Below are 20,813 nucleotides of genomic sequence, written 5' to 3'. Positions count from 1 at the left end.
ATTTTCTGTCTGTATGCATATTATATTATTTGGCAAAATTTATTTTTCATTTTATATACATGATGGGGATATATATATATATATATATATATATATAGTAGCCATTCTACAGGAATAAGAGCTAATCGGTTTCATATATGTTTCATATACTGTTTCATATATATATATATATATATATATACATACACACACACACACACACACACACATATGAAAACAACGTAAAAAAAATAGCATTTCCGTTCAAAGACTTGAAAAATTAGTTAAGATCACAGTCTGGTGGCAGTGTGGAGCACTTTTAAAGGCTGAATGTTTTTGAGAAAAGTTCTCTGTAAAGTGAACAATAGAAAATTGTGCGTCAACGTCAGTTGTGGTGATTTGTGTTTGCAATTTTCTTTAATAAGTCTGATGTTGACTTCTTTAGTTCAGGGTAGGGTTGATTAAGTCTTTCTGTCTCCCTGTGGACAGTCTGTGGGTTTTGGTTCTCCAGATATTGACTTTTAGCTTCCCTGGTGGCCTCATGCAACAGAGAGATGAAGGAGTTCAGTCCGATGAGGTAGCCATCCTCATGGTTCCCCTCCTCCCATGGGGTATCATGCTTTAGCTGCCCATTTCCAGGAATGGGGATAGTCTTCCCAAAATCAATCATCCATATATTAGCTTTACCAGTATGATCATGAACAAAAAGGAGAGAGCTTCCAATGATCTGAGGGGGAGACAGGCAAGGCAGGGGAAGGGAATATTTTAAATCATATCAAATACATGTTACAAAATTTTGTTCTACTTAATTCACTGTGATAAGGACAATGAAATGGCAAAATTCACAGTGGAACACTGGGCTGCTTTACCTCATGGCTGCTGAAAAATGCAGACTCCTTTAATGTTTCTCTAAGAGCTTCTAGTCTGGACTGATATGCCTCCTGAGATACATGTAAAAGATCAGAAATAAAATTTGAATAATTTGTAATCACTTTTTGATTAGGTTCATAATATGAACAAAGTAGAACACAGCAGCAGCACATTCATAAAATTTCAAAATCTTTTTATGTGGAAAGTGAAATTAAATCCTTGTAGAAAATATGTACAGAAATTTTCCAAAAAGAAACTGAATATAGTGCAATAACTGTCTTGTTTTGAGCAGAACCACCCATACAACATTATAAAAAGCACTACCTTTTTTCTTCAGAGGATGTATTTTATATCTTTCATAGCATTTAGCATTTAGCATTTCAGTATTATGTGTGTTTGATGACTTACTAGAATATGCACCTGCTTCTTGGTAAAGAATAAAAGATTTTCAGTGACTTGTGGTTTGGTTTGTATTTTATTAAAATCTCGTAATACAACACCATTCTCCGTCTGAAAGAGAGATTGAACACACAGTGATTCATGTACACTTATCACTAAGAAGTGCAGTCTACCAGTTATGGTTGTACCATAATGCCTTCTAAGCGGAACCCTAATGTGGAAGTGCTGCTGGTGTTGTCCCTCCACTGCATGTAGCGCAACTTGGTCACCCCTTTCCTCTCATGTTCCTCCTCTGTGGGAGCTGTAGGATCCACTTTCACCATCTTCTGATACATATCTGTCCGTAAGTTTGCTTTGGTCCTGGCTTTAAAAATCTCCTCCTCCTGGTATGTACTGTACACAAAATGATTGAGGCAATGATTAATGTGGCAACAAATTTTACCACAAAAGTAGCAGTCACTATTTATGAGAATATTTATTATGTTTTATAATATTTAATATAATTTATTTATATTTTATTTACTTTTTTTAGAACTTAATTTTAACTCACTCACACACATTCTTAAAAATGCTCCACAAGGGGCACAAATTCTGTGCTTCACATGAATGACAGTGTATCATTGATTGTATAAAGTGCAGTTCACATGAGATAAAAAAAAAAGAAAAAAAAAAACATCAAATGGATCTGTAGTCCTAAAATTCACCAAATTATGTTCCACAGATTGGATCATCCACAAGGAATGCAAAAAATAAATAAATAAATAAATAAAACAGCAGCAGGTAGTGTCGCAGTCACACAGCTCCAGGGACGTGGAGGTTGTGAGTTCGATTCCTGCTCCGGGTGACTGTCTGTGAGGAGTTGGTGTGTTCTCCCTGTGTCCGCGTGGGTTTCCTCCGGGTGCTCCGGTTTCCTCCCACGGTCCAAAAAACACACGTTGGTAGGTGGATTGGTGACTCCAAAGTGTGTGTGTGTGTGTGTGTGTGTTGCCCTGTGAAGGACTGGTGCCCCCTCCAGGGTGTATTCCCCGCCTTGCGCCCAATGATTCCAGGTAGGCACTGGACCCACCGCGACCCTGAATTGGATAAGCGGTTACAGATAATGAATGAACGAATGAATGAATAAATAAAACATTGACTGATTAATAAAAAGCAAAATCTTGTTATCCTTTGATTGTGCTGGTAAGGATACCAGAATACAAAAATCTAAAAGTGCACATGGCTTCATGAATTGCTTAAGATCACAAATTCTTGGCTAAAATATACATATATAATATCACTGTAAAACTAAACTTAATGCATTTTCTGACCACAAATCTAAAGTTATGCTGCATATCTATTTTGATGTTCTAGAAAATGTTTTTGGTGTGCATTTGAAAAATCTTCACCCCAACAGTAAAAATACTGGACGAAACATACAATAAGTGTTTTCCGACTATATCTCTTTAACTGATTCTGGATGTGAATATAGCGGAACATGATATGTAAATACCTGTTTGCTTTTTTCTCTACTATCAAATTAAATAACGGTCATTTATACATGCATATCTTCAGCCATAGCACATAATCCTGCAGTTCACAGTGATATGTAGTTATACCCTATACATCCAAATGTTACTTCTAATTTGTGATTTCTGATGCTCAGGATCAATGTTCCAAAATCAAGTGTAAAGACGTATCAGAAGACCAGAGACTTTATTCTGCAGCAAGGACACCACCACTTTCCTATTAATACTCTTCATTTCAGAAGAAAGATTGGACGAGCAGGTGTAAAACATAAAGTGTAAGACAATACAGCCCAGAATAATGAAATTTCTATGACATGTTAAACCAGACAAGTAATCAGCACTAATCAGGACCTATGCAGTGTGATCAGAATTTTATGCAGTAAGATTACAGCCCTATGCTTTTATGTGAAGAACATCAAAGGAACTGAATGGTGCTCTTGCATACCGGATGCCCATTTTGCAGTCCATAATGACCGGTTGCTTGAGGCCGCTCAGCAGGTCCTCCAGCCGGATATATCTCTCTCCATTCCTGCTAATGTTACCATAGTACTGAGGCACAAAGCAGCGGAGAGGGTCAGACATGAGAGCCTGCAGACAGCTGTCCTCTACCTCGTTGAATCTCTTTAGTACTTCCCCACCTTCACCCAGCTGGATGTTACCTGGTAACACAAGCATTGTCACCAATTGTATGTGTGGCACATTACAGGATCTATACACAGTTCTATATGCAGTACTATACAGAGGTGATGGTTTAATGTATGCCAAACTTAAATCTCTTAAAACCACCATAAAACCACCACTGACCATAACATCTAAGGATACTGTTTCTCATATATTAGTTTGGTTCTATTAATAATTATCCACAGAAAGGTTCTTAAGGCAATCAAATTGACTTTGGTTTGCTTATGGAATAAGCTGCTTTATTTTTAGGTGTATGCTGACAGTATTTGTAAACAGTGTTTAACCCCCACAGCGATGCAACTATGCTTGACACAACAGTGCCAATGTATCATATAATACCATGCCACCATCACCATGTTGCTGTTATGCTAAGAACAGTCTATCACTCAAATATAAATGAGCAGGGTTCGTTCTATGGGGGTCCCTTTTCTTATGATGACTGGTGTAGGGAGTCACATATAAACTGTGCCAATACAGAGGAACTGCACTCAGTACTCAGTACAAACTACAAAGTGCACATATGTGGGTCAAAGTAAGTCAGTTCCAAGTATTCTAGTGTTGAAGCACTAGCCACCAAAGAAAGCATACTGGCTATAAGTAATGTTTAAATATAACTGTACTGAACAATAAGTAATTAATTAATAATGACTGGAAAATCACACTTTATTAATGTAAGAATACTATTATAGTGAGCATAGATCATGCCTTGGTGTCCAGCCAGCTGAATCCAAGAGCTCTGTCTTCGCTTTGACCAATGCATCATGGTCAGAAATGTCCTCCAAGATCGACACTGGAAAATAAAATATTTACATATTACTTAACCTTTAATATAAATATAAAAAGCATTAAATTTGTAAATCTGCACTGTGATACATTATTAAAAGGAGTGGTTTGTTAAGAATGTTTAAGGTTCTATTTCTTTCTACTTTAAGAATTACAATTAGAGTTTTTTCAAACAAATATAAAGTGTAAGTCAGACCAAAATGTGTAAAACTTTCAGGGGTTTTGTACATAAATGTTATTTAAATTTAAATCAAACTAACTTATATGTTAGTGTTACTATTATTCTGTTGCCTTCATTAATGCAATATTTGTTAATACGACTTTTATTTGTTTACAGCCCTTCATCAGGTGAAACATGTTGGGTATATTGTTGTCACTTGTTGGGGATGTTAGCAAATAACATTTCAAATTTGGCTACTATCACCACATTATCTTCACCTACTGGGCAATGCAAATTGTTTATTCAAATGTCCAATGTCAAGGTTCTCTTTGAAAACCATGCAAATTGACTGTTGGGCACAGGGTGGGAGGCTTACTGAAATGATGGCTTTTTTTGGACAAACACCAATATTTCCATGTTTGTTGTCAGAGATGTGCATACTGTATATGACAATGAATATGCGTTTTGTGGATTCCCTTAACCATAATAGCAAAGTTTATTTCACCCAGAAGCTTATGATGCAGTTTATTATTCAATTAAATTAAAAACAGCATTCGTTATTCCTTAAAGTAAAACAAAAATATTAAATAAGTTATTCTAAATATCTAAAAGTGAGAAACAGATACTTGAACCTGTGATTTGGGTATTTTAGAAGCTAATAAAAATGAATACAACTGGATAAGCGGATACAGGCAATGAATGAATGAATGAATGAATAAAAACTGAATACAGTGGATATGTTCACAGCAAATATTTGGGGAACATTTTCTAGTTTCAAAATTTCCTGGCATTTATGAATAAAATATGAATATTTCCTTCTATTTACAGGAAACAGCTATTTAATAATACTTTGCTTATATTCACTATTTTCCTTTGTATAATGGTGAAACAGCTCATGAAAATAGCTCATGTCTGAAACATGATTCAAGAGTTTTGTTTGGTAAAAGCACAAATTGAAACACAAATTAATATTGAAATTAATATTAAACCACACTAACAGCTAGATGTCTGATTTTATATATGTAAAACCACCAAAGGATAAAATTAACCGGCCCAGATTTGTAATATATTGTGTTATTGCAAAAAGAACCAGCCAAACCACCCAAAAGCCTCATATGAAGAAAAAAATAAAACAACAATAATAAATAAATGTCCCCAAACATTTGATGGGCAGTGTAGGTGAGGTGTTGTGCTGTCTATGTTTTGGTCAGTCAATCTCACCCTCCTCACAGCCTTCCTCTTGGCCATCTCCTCTCCCTCACTGAACACTTCATCGCTTTCTGCTGAGGAGCAGTTGAATGACGAAGACGAGGAAGAGGAGGACGAAGCGAAGGAGTGAGCAAGGACCCTTGAGAAAACGTGACATGACATGGGTCCTTTCGCCTCATAGTCCCCGTCTATACTTCTGCTTTCTCTGTCTTCTGCCCTATCCTCCTTTTCAGACTCTTCATCTCTTCTTTCCGTAGAACCCCAGTTCATTTGTATGTGTCTCCGTCTAATTCCATGGTTAATTTCTTTCTCAACAATCCCTTTTTCCTCTTCTAAGTCCTCCATGCTGGCCCCCAGCCTCTCTCTCCTCCTTATCCTCAGTCTCTGTCCAGCTCGCCACATGTTTTTTCTGGACCCTTCGTTGCTATCTGTTAATGGACTAGTTTCATCATTGTTTATCTCTTTTGCAATTTTTTCTGTGGCTTCCTCCTGTATTTCTTCATTTGTGGGTGCCCTACAAGCATTAGTGTTGCTTGCAGGGCAGTCTAGAACAGCACTGAGTTCCATATCCTCTACATTTTCTGGAGTCATTTCAGGTCCATCCTGAATGGACTCTGGCTCCAGTTGGGATGAAAGCACAGCCTGAGCAGAGACAAGTTTGGGCTTTGACCGTCGTCCTCTGAGCAATGCTTCCTTCATAAAGTTGTTTGCCCTGTTTGTTGGATGAAAAGAACCAAGCTCGAACATATCTCTCTTCTCCCCTTCTTTTCTTACTCTGTTTTTTAAGCTGTCCTCATCCTCAGGCTCAGTGGACTGACTTGGGACATTGGCACCTTGCATGTTTGCTGATGTGATCATATTTTTCTAGAAATACTCCAAATTTTTCATCTAAAGATGTTATCCAAAACAATCCAGATTAAAGCACAAACATCCCACGATCCGGATGATTTCATCCCAAACCTGAAAAGCAACAATTGGTTAATTTTACATAATACAATATTCCCACAACTATAAAAGTTAAAAGACATAATACTATGATCATAAATTTACATTTCATTTACCAAGTCTGAGGTCTCGTTCATCTGTAGCACTCCAAGTTAAGTAGAAGTCTCTTTTGAATGAACTTTCGAGCCAAGAGCTGGAAGGTTTGCCCTGTGGGCTTCAACGACATTTTGGTCCATCCAGAAAGCTCACTGTTGACACCTGTTGCCTTGGATTTGCATGTCCTGACATCACAAAGTTTCCATAAGCTCCAGCAGTGACCCTTAGTAGACTGAGCTAGATGCCAGTCAGCACATTTACCGCAGCAGCCAGTTTAGACATGCAAAACAGTTTGTGGTTCATGGAGTTATATAAACTAATTCCTTTTAAGACTATAGTCCCTATAGACTATATTGTAGGCCAGAGGTGTACATACTGTGCTCATGTGGGCTAGATGTGGGGGCCTGAGAGGATGTTATATTTGGTTTAGTTAATCTAAACCCACCCCCACACCCAAATGAGGGATCATAATTTTTAAATGCATTTTAAGAAGTATTTTAGTGTTCAAATAAGGCATAATAATGTAAATTATAAATGTTTAATACATTTGGTTTTGGGTCTCTAAAACATAGAGCACCTTGCTTTTAGGTATAGTCAATTCCTTTTGTTCTCTCTTTCCTTAGTATTCATAAATAATTTATATTGTATAATATTGTATAATATAATTTATATTGTAGTGTGTTGCCTGGCATTATGTCTTGAATTTACATATTATGATTTGCTGATAGCCCAAATTCCTGTATACTTTATCATTACTTAAATCAGTACAAATCTTCAGCAGACAAACTTAGTTCATTGAGTCCTCCTGCCATCAAATTTATTTGTGATATATGCACATAAAAGCACATTTAATCTTTCAGTGCTTTCTTACATAACACAAACAAGCCTTCACTGGGTTCCCTTTTTCATTAATTTATTAGGAAAAATGGGGAAAAAATCCACTCCTTGGATTCAGGTGGACATATGTCAGTGATTTAGGTTCAATTAGGTATATAATTGAAAGAGCAGCTGCTTGAGTTTAAAGTCACCAAGGATCAAGTATAGGGGTTATAAAATAAATCTCTGGAGTCATGGATCTCCATTCAATAACTTTCAAATTGTGTGTGGTGTTTGTTATGCACAAATAATCATTGACTTCAGTAATACTGCTGTGGCTGGCTGCCATCAGATCCTCACAGAATTATTCCAACATTTAATATAAAGTGTGTCCAAAGTTGTGGAAGCTATTATTAAAGCAAACTGGAACAAAAATCCTCTTACATCCTTTGATTTCAGAAGAATTGTTGGATGAATTGGTGTCTACAAATCTTTGACTACATAGTGCACATTATTCATTCATTCAGAACTTACAATTCATTCAGAACTAACTAAGTCAGCAGATCTGCCTGAACTCATGTGGATCCGCAGGTTGAAACTTACTAACATAATGGGATGCAAATGAAGGTGCTGATTGTGTCATTCATCATTACAAACCTACAGAAATAGACAGCCAATACAGGACAACACTGACCTCAAAACACTATTAAAAATGATTGAGTTTTAATGAATGTATTCAGGATGGTTATAGGAGGCAGGTATGTTTCTTCATCTGAAGACCTGTAATGAGTAATACAAACGCAATAGAGTCTCATATGCTGATTTTAATGTTACTTCATGTGCATACATGTGATGAAAAATAAAAAACACTTTTGAGTTTTCCAGCATTAAATTTAATTACATTAAAACTTTTTTAGATGAAAACAACTTCTATTTTAATTTTCTCATTTATGCCTCTGTTTATGCCATTCATTTCAATAGCATGAGCCCACCCTCTTCTTTTAGCTTTATCGTAACAGAGTAGCCATTGCTGTTATCCTAATATCAATGTGTGCACCTATAGAACCACAGACATAAAAGAAAACTGAGACATCAGTTATTCAAAAAGCAACCTGTAATAGCTGACTAACATGTTTGAAAAGAAAAGGCCATGTAAATATATGCAAATAAAGACTTTCCTTTCCACAAATAAACAATAAACAAAGGTACCTGGTCATACAATGCTGAATTTCTTGAAAAAAAAGTCAATTAGTTGGATATTTGGGAGATAAACAACACATGTCAGAAGAGAACAGTACATATATAGGGTAAAACTGGTGAAAAATGAGTGTTTCTTGGAAACCAATAACATTCATATCTAATTCAATCAAATCTAATATTTATTGCTATCTCATATTACTGAATCTGCTGCTACAGTTGTAATACTGTGAATGGCATTCTACCGTCACCTTTGCTTGACATAACCTTTCCCCTCATTACAAAACCTCCCCATTTGCTCTGTTCTAGGAGCTCAGACAGGTTTCTGTGCGATAATAAGCCTTGTCTGGAGGGTCAGTAGACACATCTGAGACTCTCTCTGACAAAAATCTAAGCTTCAAATACACCTCATCATTCTGCACCTCAGATACATGCTGTTCCTCAGGAAAGGTATCATTTGTCTTCACCTTGTACTCCACCTCTGTATTCAGAATGGACTGTTCCATCTGGCCAGAGGTGGCATCCATGATGTCATTTGGTCCCATTTCAGATGCTTCTAATAAATGTGTCATTGTGCCTACACAAAAGAGATGTTATTGCTTTTTAAAACTTCTATATCTCACTTGTCTTAATGAAAAAAAGGGTAAAATTTAACTTCACTAAACTTTATTGGAAAACATTTCATTCAGGTTTCAGTAACTGTGATTTTAAGAAGATTAAATAAGATTTCATAAGTCCATTGAAGAAATCATACAATTTACAAGGCAGCCTGAATTTTTGTAACTGTGCCCAAAAGGTAAAAAAAACAACTTTAAAATACATTAGTAGTCACTCACAGCAACTGCAAAACTTTCTTATCAAAAGGCTTCTAAAGGAAATTCTTTGTTTAGAAAATCCTGAATAATTGTACTGTACCTGGCTTACGTTTTATTTTTTAAACATTCAACATTAGAAAGGAGCAGTATTTACCTGAGCTGTTGACTTCAGGATGTGTTATTCTTTCATATTCCTTTGCAGCCTCTGGAACATTCCCTCTCTTATGCCAGTCTTTATTCCAGCTTCCAAACTGAAACATACAGCACTAGACAGTGAAAAGCCCGAAGACTCTTAATCATGTATAAGCCTTCAGATCTATATATTTTTAAATGTGTGATATATGTACATTTTTGACTGGTGCTGTAAATGCAGGTTAGAAATGGATTGTTCTTACATTTTTAATTGGCCAGATGCTCCCCAGAGCAACCTGAAGGTAGCTGATGAGGATTAGCATGCTGAGGAAGGTGAAGTTACTCATCACACCCACCACAGCTGAAGTCAAGGGGAAGTGATAGAGGATGTACCTGCACAGACAAACACAAGAATTAAACAGGTTTTGTTTAAATATATCACACACACACACACACACACACACACACACACACACACACACACACACACACACACATACATGCCATGCAAACATACACAGTAATGCTTACCTTATTCCAGAGAAGTGAGCATGGATATAGAGCTGAGCTTTGTATATCTGAATTTGCTGAGAATAGATTTGTATAACAGCTCCAACAGTAGGCTTATACTGGACACAGAGAGAGAGAGAGAGAGAGAGAGAGAGAGAGAGAGAGAGAGAGAGAGAGATTCTTTATGAAATTTCGTGAAAATATTGCTGCATGGTCGTATGGTTTGCCTTAACATGAGTGCTATGGTCATATTAAATGGCTTAGGGCTACAACACTTTTGCTGTGAATGGTGCAGGTCATAGTCACCGAGTTGTCTACATAAGATGAGAAGAGCTCCACCAGGACATACTGTTTCTGCTCAGTAGCTCCCAAAAGGAGCAGAGGTAAAAACGTCAAAGTGCCCAGAGACTGCAGCAGATTGGAGCGGTAGTGCAGCATGGTCTAGGAGCAGAATATACACAGAAGAATGATTTATGGAAATTTGCTTTTTTTTTATAATGCAATAGCTACACTACAACACAGTTTAATCAGACAGATAAGAATTATAAAAGCATGTAAAAAAGTGAGTACATTGTATGTACAACATAAAATGAAACTTGCCTTCACCACACACACAAACACCAGTGCACTAGGTTCAGTGAACACACCTGAAGTGGCAGGCAGCCAAACCCAGCGCCCTGGGAGCAGTTTGGTGTTAGGTGCTTTGCTCAAGGGGACAACAGTCATGGACTGGGGAGGAGGACAGTACTGTTCCTTTACTCCCCCTGCTCCTACCAACAAGTCCCCAGTCCCAAACCCACTTCTCTATCCATTAGGCCAAGGCTGCACCCATATTTTTGCAAATACTACCATAAATAAATTAATAAATAAACATCAAGCACTGCCAGAATAATCAAATTGAGTAGAAGTAAATAGCCCCATAAATATCACGGTGTAAACTGCATGTCCAAAGGAGAACAAACCGTTTTAACTTTGTTGGTTTTAAAAGGCAAATTTAATAAGAATTTGCCATGAGCTTTGCACAGTGCTAATACACAGAAAACAGAGTTCTATGTTTTTACTACAGTTATATTCAAAGGTTTAGTCATCTCTGGTCAAATTAGACTTTAATTTATGTTGTATATATCTGTATTTTTGTGTGTTGTTTCAATCTTGTGATCTTACAGATCGTGCAGTTGTAGCGACAATCTGGCCCTCATTGGTGTAGCAGGACATTTCCACCATAAACATTCCCTGCTGCTCATTGGTTGGAGATTCGGGCATTTCCAGCTCCAGTGTCATCTGATAGGTCTGGCCATATGTCATCACCTAAAGATAAGAACTTTTCTAGAGTAGTGCATATGTATAGAGTACATTTTCAATACGTTTTTTTGAGAATGGGACATTGTTAAAAAAAAACAAGAACATTACAATAGGTTACTTACATAAATTATTAATGTGATTATAAATCAATAACACAAATCTAAGAATGAGGATACCTGTTTCTTGCTGTTTCTAAGCAGAGAAAAGTTAGCCATGGGAAAGGCGCAGACTGGGTGGTGGGGAGAGGGACAATCAGTTCTGAGGGACAATAAAACACTGGTTAGAAGGGGTGAGGGAGATAAAAATGCTTTTGTTACACAAAAGCATTTTGCTTCTTGCTCTTACTAATTTTGCACCGTAACACTTCTAAAGTCCACTGACACAGAGCAGGGTAAAAAACAGCAGACATTTTGCACTCTACTTGAAAACTCCAACTGTTCATCAGGTTACATTATGCCATTATTTTTAAAAATAATGAATATTTTTTCAAAAACAGGGAAAATATAATGGCTAAATATCATTCACTCCTAACAAATTTTGTCCATGCTATGAGTTTAAGAGCTGTCTTAGTTACACAAGTATTTATTACTTTATGGGTTACATCACTACAATATGGCAATTTCCCTTCAGTAAAGAACAACAACAACAAGAAACAGCACTTGGAGGGTTTCAGCTCTTGCTCATTGCCTTCTGCTTTGTATATTCTGAGTCAGTAAGCATCATTAACAGATAAATACTTGTCTATGATAGTCAAGCATGTGCTAGAGATGTACAAGACAGAGACATGGCTGAAGAATACAGGAGTATTTCTTTAAGGGTAACATGGACAGGGGTTGTCTCACCTGTAATAGAAGTACACAGGAGTGATGAAGTTGGCTGTGGGCATGAAGGAGTAATAAAAACTGCCATAGAGGAAGATGGCCATCCAGAGGAGAAGGAAAAGAACACACAGAAGGACTGCAGTCCGCAGGACTCTCTGTTGGACCCACAAGAACAAAATAGTCAGAGCTTCCTGAATGCGGATCAGGAGACCCCCAATTTGGTTCCCAAGCTCCTGAATGGTGGGACCCTCGCTCTCCGAGTCATCCATCGCTGAGCTTGGATATGTCCAACTGCTTGGACTCTGAGATGTTTGTCTCCTTTTGAGTATCTTTCGCAACCTCCTCTTTTTTTCTGTCAAATTTTTTTGTCCTTCTCCCTCCTACTTGACTTATTCAGCTTATGTTTATTTTCCAGTCTTGGAGATCATTCTGTTAATATACTGATAAACTACACATCGCTTCTGGATATCAGCTCTTACTGGAGACCCTTACTCTCCTTTACTTGTTCCTCAATTAATGCACTTTATGGGCTGTCCACTCCTCTTCCGTTCTTTATTAAATCTCCTAGCTTCCTAAAATTGATTGTATTTAACAGTAAAAAAAACCCCAAGGATTTAATGGTGGTCTACTGGTCATAGTCATCTCTGACGCTGTTGTTGTCTGATTCCAGGGAAAAGAGCAAGGGCCTGGAAAATTCAGAGACACTTAACCTAGTGTGGAAGTGTTTCTCAGTTCATGACCAGCATGTGAGGCAAGAGCACAAGGAGAGCTGTGATGAAATCAACTGCTGTGAAACATCTGAGTCCAATCCTCATTAGAAGTGTAAAAACCAGTGTCAGATGACTCAAGACCCCAGTATCAAGTGATGAGCTTATAAGTGTGTAAGAATTAACAAAAAATTCACAAGTGAAATGAAACCGCCCTCAAAGGCTTAGTTAAAAAAAAATAATAATAATAAAAAAAAACACCGTCCAGCAAAAAAGCAGGGGTCATTTCAAGCAGGTCTTGATTTTAAGTAACTTTTTTGATTAAGATGATTTCAAAATAAAATGCTTTTTTTTATTTATTATTACTCTTTTTAACACAAAACTACCTGAAAATCATTTGCTCTTTTAACAAAACCTTGTATATTAAAGGTTTTTATATATTAAATTTTGGCTTCACGTTATTAATGACTACAGATAACACGACTCACTATCCCTATAGGGCGCTGACACACAACATGGAGGACAAATCCAGCGACACTTGTATGTCGTTTTACTTCATGCTAAATGCCAATTGGTCACTGTGGTTCGATAAAAACTATTAGAAGAATATATTTCAAGTGTTATTATAGGAAGGTTTTATCTGAGCCTTATAAAATCTTCCGTTCACAGCACTCTCGTTTACTGTTATGGAATGACCGCCTTCTCTTCGCTAGAGGGCGTCACAACGCTTTACATTTATTACGTTTTGTATCACACGTCATACATAACTATGTAATATTGCGCACAATACATTTGGAAATGAAGCACAGTGGGGAACAATATGCTGTACATGTATATGTAGAACCAGAACAATCTGATGAGGTCTATATCTTGCTATAAGTGGTTCAAATAATCTCTTAAGGGGCCCCAAACCACTGCATTTACTGTGGCTTGTGAAATGCATTGACACATGATTATTGATGGGATGCTTTGAAGGAAAATTTTCTTCCGGGAGCCATACACTAGCCTCTTTAAACCGTCTCCTGTCCTGAGCTCGTCCTTGATCAGATGCCAGGTTCAAGCTGATTTTTCTGCTGCCAGTGGAGGTGGAGACAAAACTTTGAGGATGGTTGCAGGTGACCTGCCAAAAGAAGACTAGGAAAAAACCCCTCTTGGCCTACATCTGTATATGCATAGGAACTGGCAGGTAAAATTGATTGGTTCCACGAAGTGTGGTTCACTTGAGTTCTGACAGTGAGAGAGTCACTGAAGTGTGCAACCTCACAGTCACTGAGCACATTTAAAAACATGAATTCTCAGGACATCAAATCCCAAAGCCTGGACGGTGCTTGATGTGTCACCTTGTGAGGAAGGAATGGGGGGTAACCATTTTTAGAGCCTACTGATGTCTCCTCCCTAAAGCTATGAGTCAGTTTTCCGACATGTTTGATGCATATCCTGCTGGTGTGAAAGTATAGTCTACATAAGATACCAACTGGTGTCTGGGCCTCTAATCTGGGCTAGCTCAGAGATGTGTCTTGAACAGAAGTTCGAAGACTCATACTTTTCCATCCTGTTTTTTCTCTAAGATGCTTCTAAATTTTTGTATAGGTTTATGTACCAAAACATTAATGAAGTCACTTTATGTGGCTTCTCTGTATGTCTTAGAATATAACACACTGATATATGTTAATGATCCCTGTTCTGATGATGTGACAGGTATCTTGCGTCATACAAAACCTTGTCTGAAGTCTTGCCTGCATCACTCCTAATTCCTTCAGAGTGAATGGCCTTTATTTAGGTATTCATGTGTTAATGTGTTGGATGGCATCATAGAAACAATGACCATGTAGTTCCCGTGTGTAGATTGTGCATGCTGGTGAGCAGATGGTATGTTTAAAACTTTTACAGTGTTTACATACTACATCAAATACGTTTATTTGAATAAACAAATGAGATTTTTTTTCACTGATGTGTGCATTTGAGAGAGAGAGAGAGAGAGAGAGAGAGAGAGAGAGAGAGAGAGAGAGAGAGAGGGCTAAATGTAGCCTATATCAGTGGGAGAGTACTGGCTTTGTCTTTAGGCTCTATTCTGCATTTATTCACACCTTGCTGGGCAATCTCAAACAACAACAACAACAACCACAACACACACACACATACACTGCACACCAAAGCCACAATAAGCAGCAGGTCATGTGTAAACACTGCAGTGTTGTGGGCATAGTTAGAATATTCCTGTCAGTCAACATCAGGGAATGAAAGACAACACACACACACACACACACACACACACACACACAGTCATCAGAGATCAGCAACAGTGTTCATGGGCCCTCTCTCAAATGCCAGGTAGCAGCAAAATGTCAAGCCCTACCAACAATCAGCCCAAAGGAAGGGAAAACCACTGCCAGGTTCCTAGAAGAAAAAAGCAATTTGATTCATGTGCATAGGCCACATGTCTTCCTATAGAAGCAGTAGGTTGTGCTATAGACTGTTATGGCCACAGGTGAGATGAAATATGACAGCAACAGTCCATCCTGCTGAGAATGGCAGGGAGGCTTTGATTGGCAGCTGCCTGCTTTAGAGCCGCACACTGTAGGGAATGCAAAGGGTTGACTGTCAGATGTGGATGTGAGTGTGACTTCATAATCCACCAGAGGGCATTCTCACATTGCACCCTCGTTGTTTCTTTTAAGTATGGGATGTCTGCCAGGTTCTCCTTCTCTTTATCTCACCTTCATGCATCCATAATTCTGTCAACAATAAAGTCAGCATATATGATAATTTGAGTAACTCTATCACCAAAGGATCATCTTGTGATGAACACAAACAATGGCCGTGTAAAAATGCAGCAATACGTATTGTGAAGGTGCAAAGTGCACACACATGCACACACACACACACACACACACACACACACACACACACACACACACACACACACACACACACGTGTGTCTACTTTCCTTTTAAAGTAATTGTTGCACATGCATGAATGACACCCTATTTTTTCACATTCTTAAACCTATTTCAGAAACAAACATACTAATCTGATTGCAGCACTTTAGTGGTCTACCTGTACGGCTGCTATAAGCTCCATTTTTGCTTCATGTTTCCATAATTATAAAGGTCTAGTGTTAAGTCATCTTCTTAATGGCAGATCTGAGTGGAAATTTAATGGATGAAGAATGGACATTTATTCACCAGGGCTCTGCACAGTGCATTTTTGTCAGGTGGAGTATGTTGAATTTGTGATCTGAACAAGACACTGTTACAGTTACAGTGATGGCAGAACTCACACACTGAGAGTATACAGAGTATACCTTAGCTTTTGATTGCAATGCGTAGCTATGTGTGAGAGATCAGGTGTCAAATTCTCATATGACTGATTGATATTAAACAATACTAATAAAACCATCATTGACCTCTACCCTATTTCTCTCTCTCTCTCTCTCTCTCTCTCTCTCTCTCTATTTATCTATCTATCTCTCAGCCTGAGACAGATATCATGAAAAACTGTGATATGAGTATACTTGTGAAGAAACGATCACCAAAACCTTATGTTCTGACTACCACCTGGTTGAACAGACTTAAATTCCCTACTAATAACATGTTCATTTAGACCTCTCTACCATCTGTTGCCACTGAGCTTTAGTGCAAACAAAATGAACATGGACTCTATAACTCCCGGTGATGTCATTCCACATATGGTAGTTTTTAACAAGGTCACAGTTCCAAAGCACACCAACGCTCAAATGATTAGACTGAGCTAAAAATTAGGTTTTTATTTTGTATGACCGTCTTCCAAACTTCCTTTATCCATTAGAATTGCACAGATGCAGATCATGTTTACATAGAATTTTAAAGAGTTTTCATTACTTGGGCTCTTTAAAACTGAACAAATAAATGCTGTTCTGAATATTTGGAGCACAATCATGGGCTCCATCAAGTAGAGATAATATGATTCTTTGTATTCCAAATGTTATGCAAATGTAAGCAAATTGTCACCAAATTAATTTTCCAAAATCTTGAGAGGACAATCATTTTGGCTCTGGCCTCTTCTCTGTGAATCTGCCATTGGAAAATGTTTGTGTGGGTTAGAGCTGCCAGGCAATGAGAAGTGGGAATGGGACTCTACCCCAGTGGGCAGGATTCAGAATGCAATCTGGATCCTATTCTGTGGGAGACTTGGAGTATCCAAGAAACAATGGACAATTGGAAAGATTTACTAATTAGAGTTTGACTTTTCACTAACCTGTATTTCATTCTTTTTGAATAATATTGTTTGCTATGGTGTTGAAACATTCCTTATGAATTATAAAGAACTTTACAAATTAAAAGTCATAATGTCATTACATATGATGTAGGCAAACAAATCACTCAACTCATATAATTATTTTTATGAACCAAATAAAGTAAACCTATGTTAGTTATAGATTCAGATATACACACACATTTACTCAAAAACTAAAACTGTGCATCCAACATTAAAGCCATTATGGTACAGAGTAATTTTAACATGTTTGACTACAGAAAGCTGAATAAGGTAATTCATGCAGCCCAAGTACTTTTTTTTATTATTTAATAAGTAAATGTTTTACATCTTTTTGTACCGTTTAGTAACTAACTAGCTAAAGGTTTATATACAGGCTGCCAGGGTAAATATCTAGTTAATACTCTGAAATATGTATCCAGCAATGTTTATAGCAAGAAAGTGACTTAACCAAAATATTCTGTGGTGCTTTAAATTGATTAGGTCTGATCACAGCATAAATAAAATAAGTCAATTTGTTTTGGCTGATATTTTACTGAGCTAAGGTATATTCAGCATATATTTCACAGCTGAGTAGTTAGAGATGATTTGAAATGCAAGGGGATGCATCTGTTATGTGGTAGAAATTAAGTACTAATAAAACTATAACAGAGATTTAGACTCTGTCTCTCTGCTAGTGTGGAGAACATTTTTAATCCAAACAATGTTGATGCATTTTCAGTTTTTAGGCCTTAGCCGGAGACCTTGCTGATAGCTTCTGCATTCAAAACTGACAAGCTGACCCCACTGTCTGCACTGTAATCAAATCTAGAGCCATGTTTTCTAATTACAGTAATAATTGATATCTATTAAAGTGAAATTCTATTTTTAAGCCCATTTAACTACAAACATATTATTTAGATATAAATATTAATCCCTATAAGAATATTCCATCCATCCATCCATTATCTGTAACCGCTTATCCAATTCAGGGTCGCAGTGGGTCCAGAACCTACCTGGAATCATTGGGCGCAAGGCGGGAATACACCCTGGAGGGGGCGCCAGTTAATATTTATTGGACCAAAAATTGTCCATAGTACAACATGTGAAACATTCTCTGTGCTGTAGAGTTTGTGTGCTGCAAAGCGTGACTGTCTGAGCAATAAGACCATCTGAGTTCAGGTGTGTTTCTGTCCCAGCATGGTTTATATACAAATGGCCATCGAGGTCAGAGGTAAGTTTCTTCCAGGTGACCATCTGCTGACAAACAATTCCAACAAAAGACACACAAATTTGCCAAAACAAACACAGGCGCACACACACACACACACACACACACACACTGAAGCCTGCATGCCTACCAGCAGTCTGGCTCAGTCTACTGCTCTGGACAGGTGACAGTGCACGAAGGAGTGGAAGAAGGAAGTATTTTTGTCTCTTTCGCAGAGACTGATTGAGGCATTGATGGATACACTCTTTTTTTGCTCAAAATCATATGTGATACAGCCATATATAGTACTGATTTATTGTAGCTTTGCTAGACAAACACACACACACACACACACACACACACACACACACACACAGTCAGATGCAGAGTGACAGGTGTGCATAATGTGTGAGTAAATTTCATGTAAACAAATAGACAGTTTAAACAGTGCTGTCCATCATATGAGCTGCAGTGGAGCACCGTGACTCAGAGACCAACTGGATCAAACAGTCAATATGAGAAATGCCAAAGGTTTTTGGGCCTACACAACCATCCCAGACATTAAGAAATGAAAGAATAAAGTGACATTTATCTGAGAACCAAGGAAATATTTCTAGGGTGTTGTGCAACACAACCTAACAGATATATATTTTTTGTCAGGTTCTTGAGCAGGAGGAATATAACTGAATTTACTGTGAACTTTGTTTCTAGTGCTTACGGTTTATGAAGAGTTCAGATAATAAGAAGTGCAAATATAGCTGTTACAACTATTCTCATTGCAACAGACATAGTTTTAACAATTGTTACTGGTTAAAAGCAATACAAAACACAGTCAGTTCGAACTAGTCAATGTTATGGTGCAATCAGCATGTTAAAAATGTTAAAGAAGGTTCTACTTGAACTTGTCTGACTACATAAAAATTTTCCCCTACCATGAATAAATTTACATTTATACGTTTTGACATACTTACAATACTAATCATGTTACAGATGTGGGTGAATTAAGAGGGTAGGAGTTTTTCTCAAAGACTCTTATTGGTGTAGCATGTTGTGCTTATTTGGGTGGGGAAGTGAAACCCTGTCTTCTGCATAAAATAGGAAGCAATGTAAGCCACTACGGTACACAAACCTTTGTTGTCCCAAATTGTGATCAGTCCTCTACTGAATTATTACACCATTGATACAAGTATCAAATCATGTATAATGTAAAATGCCTTGCTAGAGCTTGACACTCCAAAGGTAACAAATTAACAAGCCTTTGTTCAATGCTGGCATTTAAAGGTCAGATGTCATATTTGAGAGGTGCATATGCCATGCTCACTCACTCGTGTCATGTTTTGATTACAACGGCACTAACATAGCACCATATAAATATGATCTGTTACTTGAAACTTCATTTTTAATGTGAGAATATGACTTTGCTGTCTGTAACTAACCTGGAAGTAATTCTTTTGGACTCCCTGCTTGCTCTTTGATGTGTTGATGTCACCTCATAATGCTGCTAAATAACACAACCTGTTACTTCGCACTTTCGTTTTAATCACTGCTGGAGAAAAGCTACAATACACACATTCTGTTGTTTATCACAGCTTTCTGCCACATCTGTGTTGATTGCTTTTAATAATTAGTTTAAGATGATTTACATTTGTCAAAATTATAAAAATAGTCTAATAGTCTAATAATTTGCTGGGTTAACAACATGAGGCTCATGACTTTTCAAAATTATTTGATTTCCATCAATATATACCTTCTTTAAATTGGACGCATATTGTCCTATTTGTTTTTTAATTAATTACCATATTTTTCTTCCATATTTACATTTCTAGACCAAAGAAAATGTTTTGTTTTTACAGGGTCCTTTAATGTTTGCTTTAATGCTTTGTCACTGCTCTTTTTAAGTAAAAAATATGTAACATGTCACTAATTTGTTTACACACAAATATTGATCTATTGTTTAGAGTTGAATATCACCTTCTTAAGTTTCCTAAATTGTTTTTTCTAAAAGGTTCCATTTTATGTTGCTTGTTTCGAAAACTATCTCTGATTATCAGTGTGGTTTTAGAAGACCCCATGGTAAATGTGTCAGATTTTTAGTCCTGGGGACAAAACCTTTTGCTGCAATTGAGTAATTAAATATTACATGATGACAAATGCTGTTTTGTGAGCTTAGATTTGATGAATGCCCATGATTTCTTTTGCATTTTGCTGATTTGCTGAGGCACATATTTCACTGTTTCAAGATCCCCAGCCAATTTTGGTCAGTCTGTTTCCATGGTGCTTGACAAACTGAAAGAATAGATGCATGGTTTTATATATATACACTTAAATGTTCTTAAAAAATGGATGAATGAAATAATTCAATTGATTAAATTATCTTTGAAGTGCTGACTCTGGGCGGCACGGTGGTGCAGCAGGTAGTGTCGAAGTCACACAGCTCCAGGG

General features: G+C 37.3%; 2 protein-coding genes across 3 annotated transcripts; both read right to left on the bottom strand.

Annotated features, from left to right (window-relative positions):
* Window positions 1–106: 106 nt before the first annotated feature.
* On the bottom strand, window positions 107–6,747 carry si:ch73-22a13.3 (inositol-trisphosphate 3-kinase A). 2 transcript variants are annotated; one of them, XM_066649932.1, is made up of 8 exons: window positions 6,648–6,747; window positions 5,599–6,546; window positions 4,140–4,224; window positions 3,199–3,412; window positions 1,437–1,641; window positions 1,258–1,359; window positions 849–920; window positions 107–706 (listed from the first exon to the last, which is right to left on the bottom strand). In XM_066649932.1, exons 2-8 carry the CDS (start codon window positions 6,442–6,444, stop codon window positions 365–367), a joined length of 1,866 nt encoding a protein of 621 aa, XP_066506029.1. In that variant the 5' UTR covers window positions 6,445–6,546; window positions 6,648–6,747; the 3' UTR covers window positions 107–364. The 2 variants fall into 2 exon arrangements, with proteins under 2 accessions (XP_066506029.1, XP_066506030.1); XM_066649933.1 differs by having other exon boundaries at window positions 1,258–1,272.
* A 1,519-nt stretch (window positions 6,748–8,266) lies between these two features.
* Window positions 8,267–12,782, bottom strand: bscl2l (BSCL2 lipid droplet biogenesis associated, seipin, like). The gene is made up of 8 exons (XM_066649718.1): window positions 12,242–12,782; window positions 11,576–11,657; window positions 11,262–11,405; window positions 10,404–10,538; window positions 10,119–10,216; window positions 9,851–9,980; window positions 9,610–9,706; window positions 8,267–9,217 (listed from the first exon to the last, which is right to left on the bottom strand). Exons 1-8 carry the CDS (start codon window positions 12,487–12,489, stop codon window positions 8,946–8,948), a joined length of 1,206 nt encoding a protein of 401 aa, XP_066505815.1. The 5' UTR covers window positions 12,490–12,782; the 3' UTR covers window positions 8,267–8,945.
* Between the last annotated feature and the right edge of the window lie 8,031 nt (window positions 12,783–20,813).

Source organism: Hoplias malabaricus, chromosome 17 (assembly GCF_029633855.1).
Source record: "Hoplias malabaricus isolate fHopMal1 chromosome 17, fHopMal1.hap1, whole genome shotgun sequence".
Taxonomy (NCBI): Eukaryota; Metazoa; Chordata; class Actinopteri; order Characiformes; family Erythrinidae; genus Hoplias; species Hoplias malabaricus.
Note: the sequence above shows the minus strand (reverse complement) of the source record. Positions and strands in the feature narration are given on the sequence as shown.

Coding starts and splice junctions, on each gene's coding strand:
- bscl2l (XM_066649718.1), bottom strand. CDS start 12,489: ATGGATGACTCGGAGAGCGAGGGTCCCACCATTCAGGAGCTTGGGAAC. Junction 11,406..11,575: donor TTAGAAACAGCAAGAAACAG/GTATCCTCATTC, acceptor TCTTATCTTTAG/GTGATGACATATGGCCAGAC. Junction 10,539..11,261: donor TCGCTACAACTGCACGATCT/GTAAGATCACAA, acceptor TTCTGCTCCTAG/ACCATGCTGCACTACCGCTC.
- si:ch73-22a13.3 (XM_066649932.1), bottom strand. CDS start 6,444: ATGATCACATCAGCAAACATGCAAGGTGCCAATGTCCCAAGTCAGTCC. Junction 1,642..3,198: donor GACTGCAAAATGGGCATCCG/GTATGCAAGAGC, acceptor TTTTGTGTACAG/TACATACCAGGAGGAGGAGA. Junction 707..848: donor CATTTTTCAGCAGCCATGAG/GTAAAGCAGCCC, acceptor TCTCCCCCTCAG/ATCATTGGAAGCTCTCTCCT.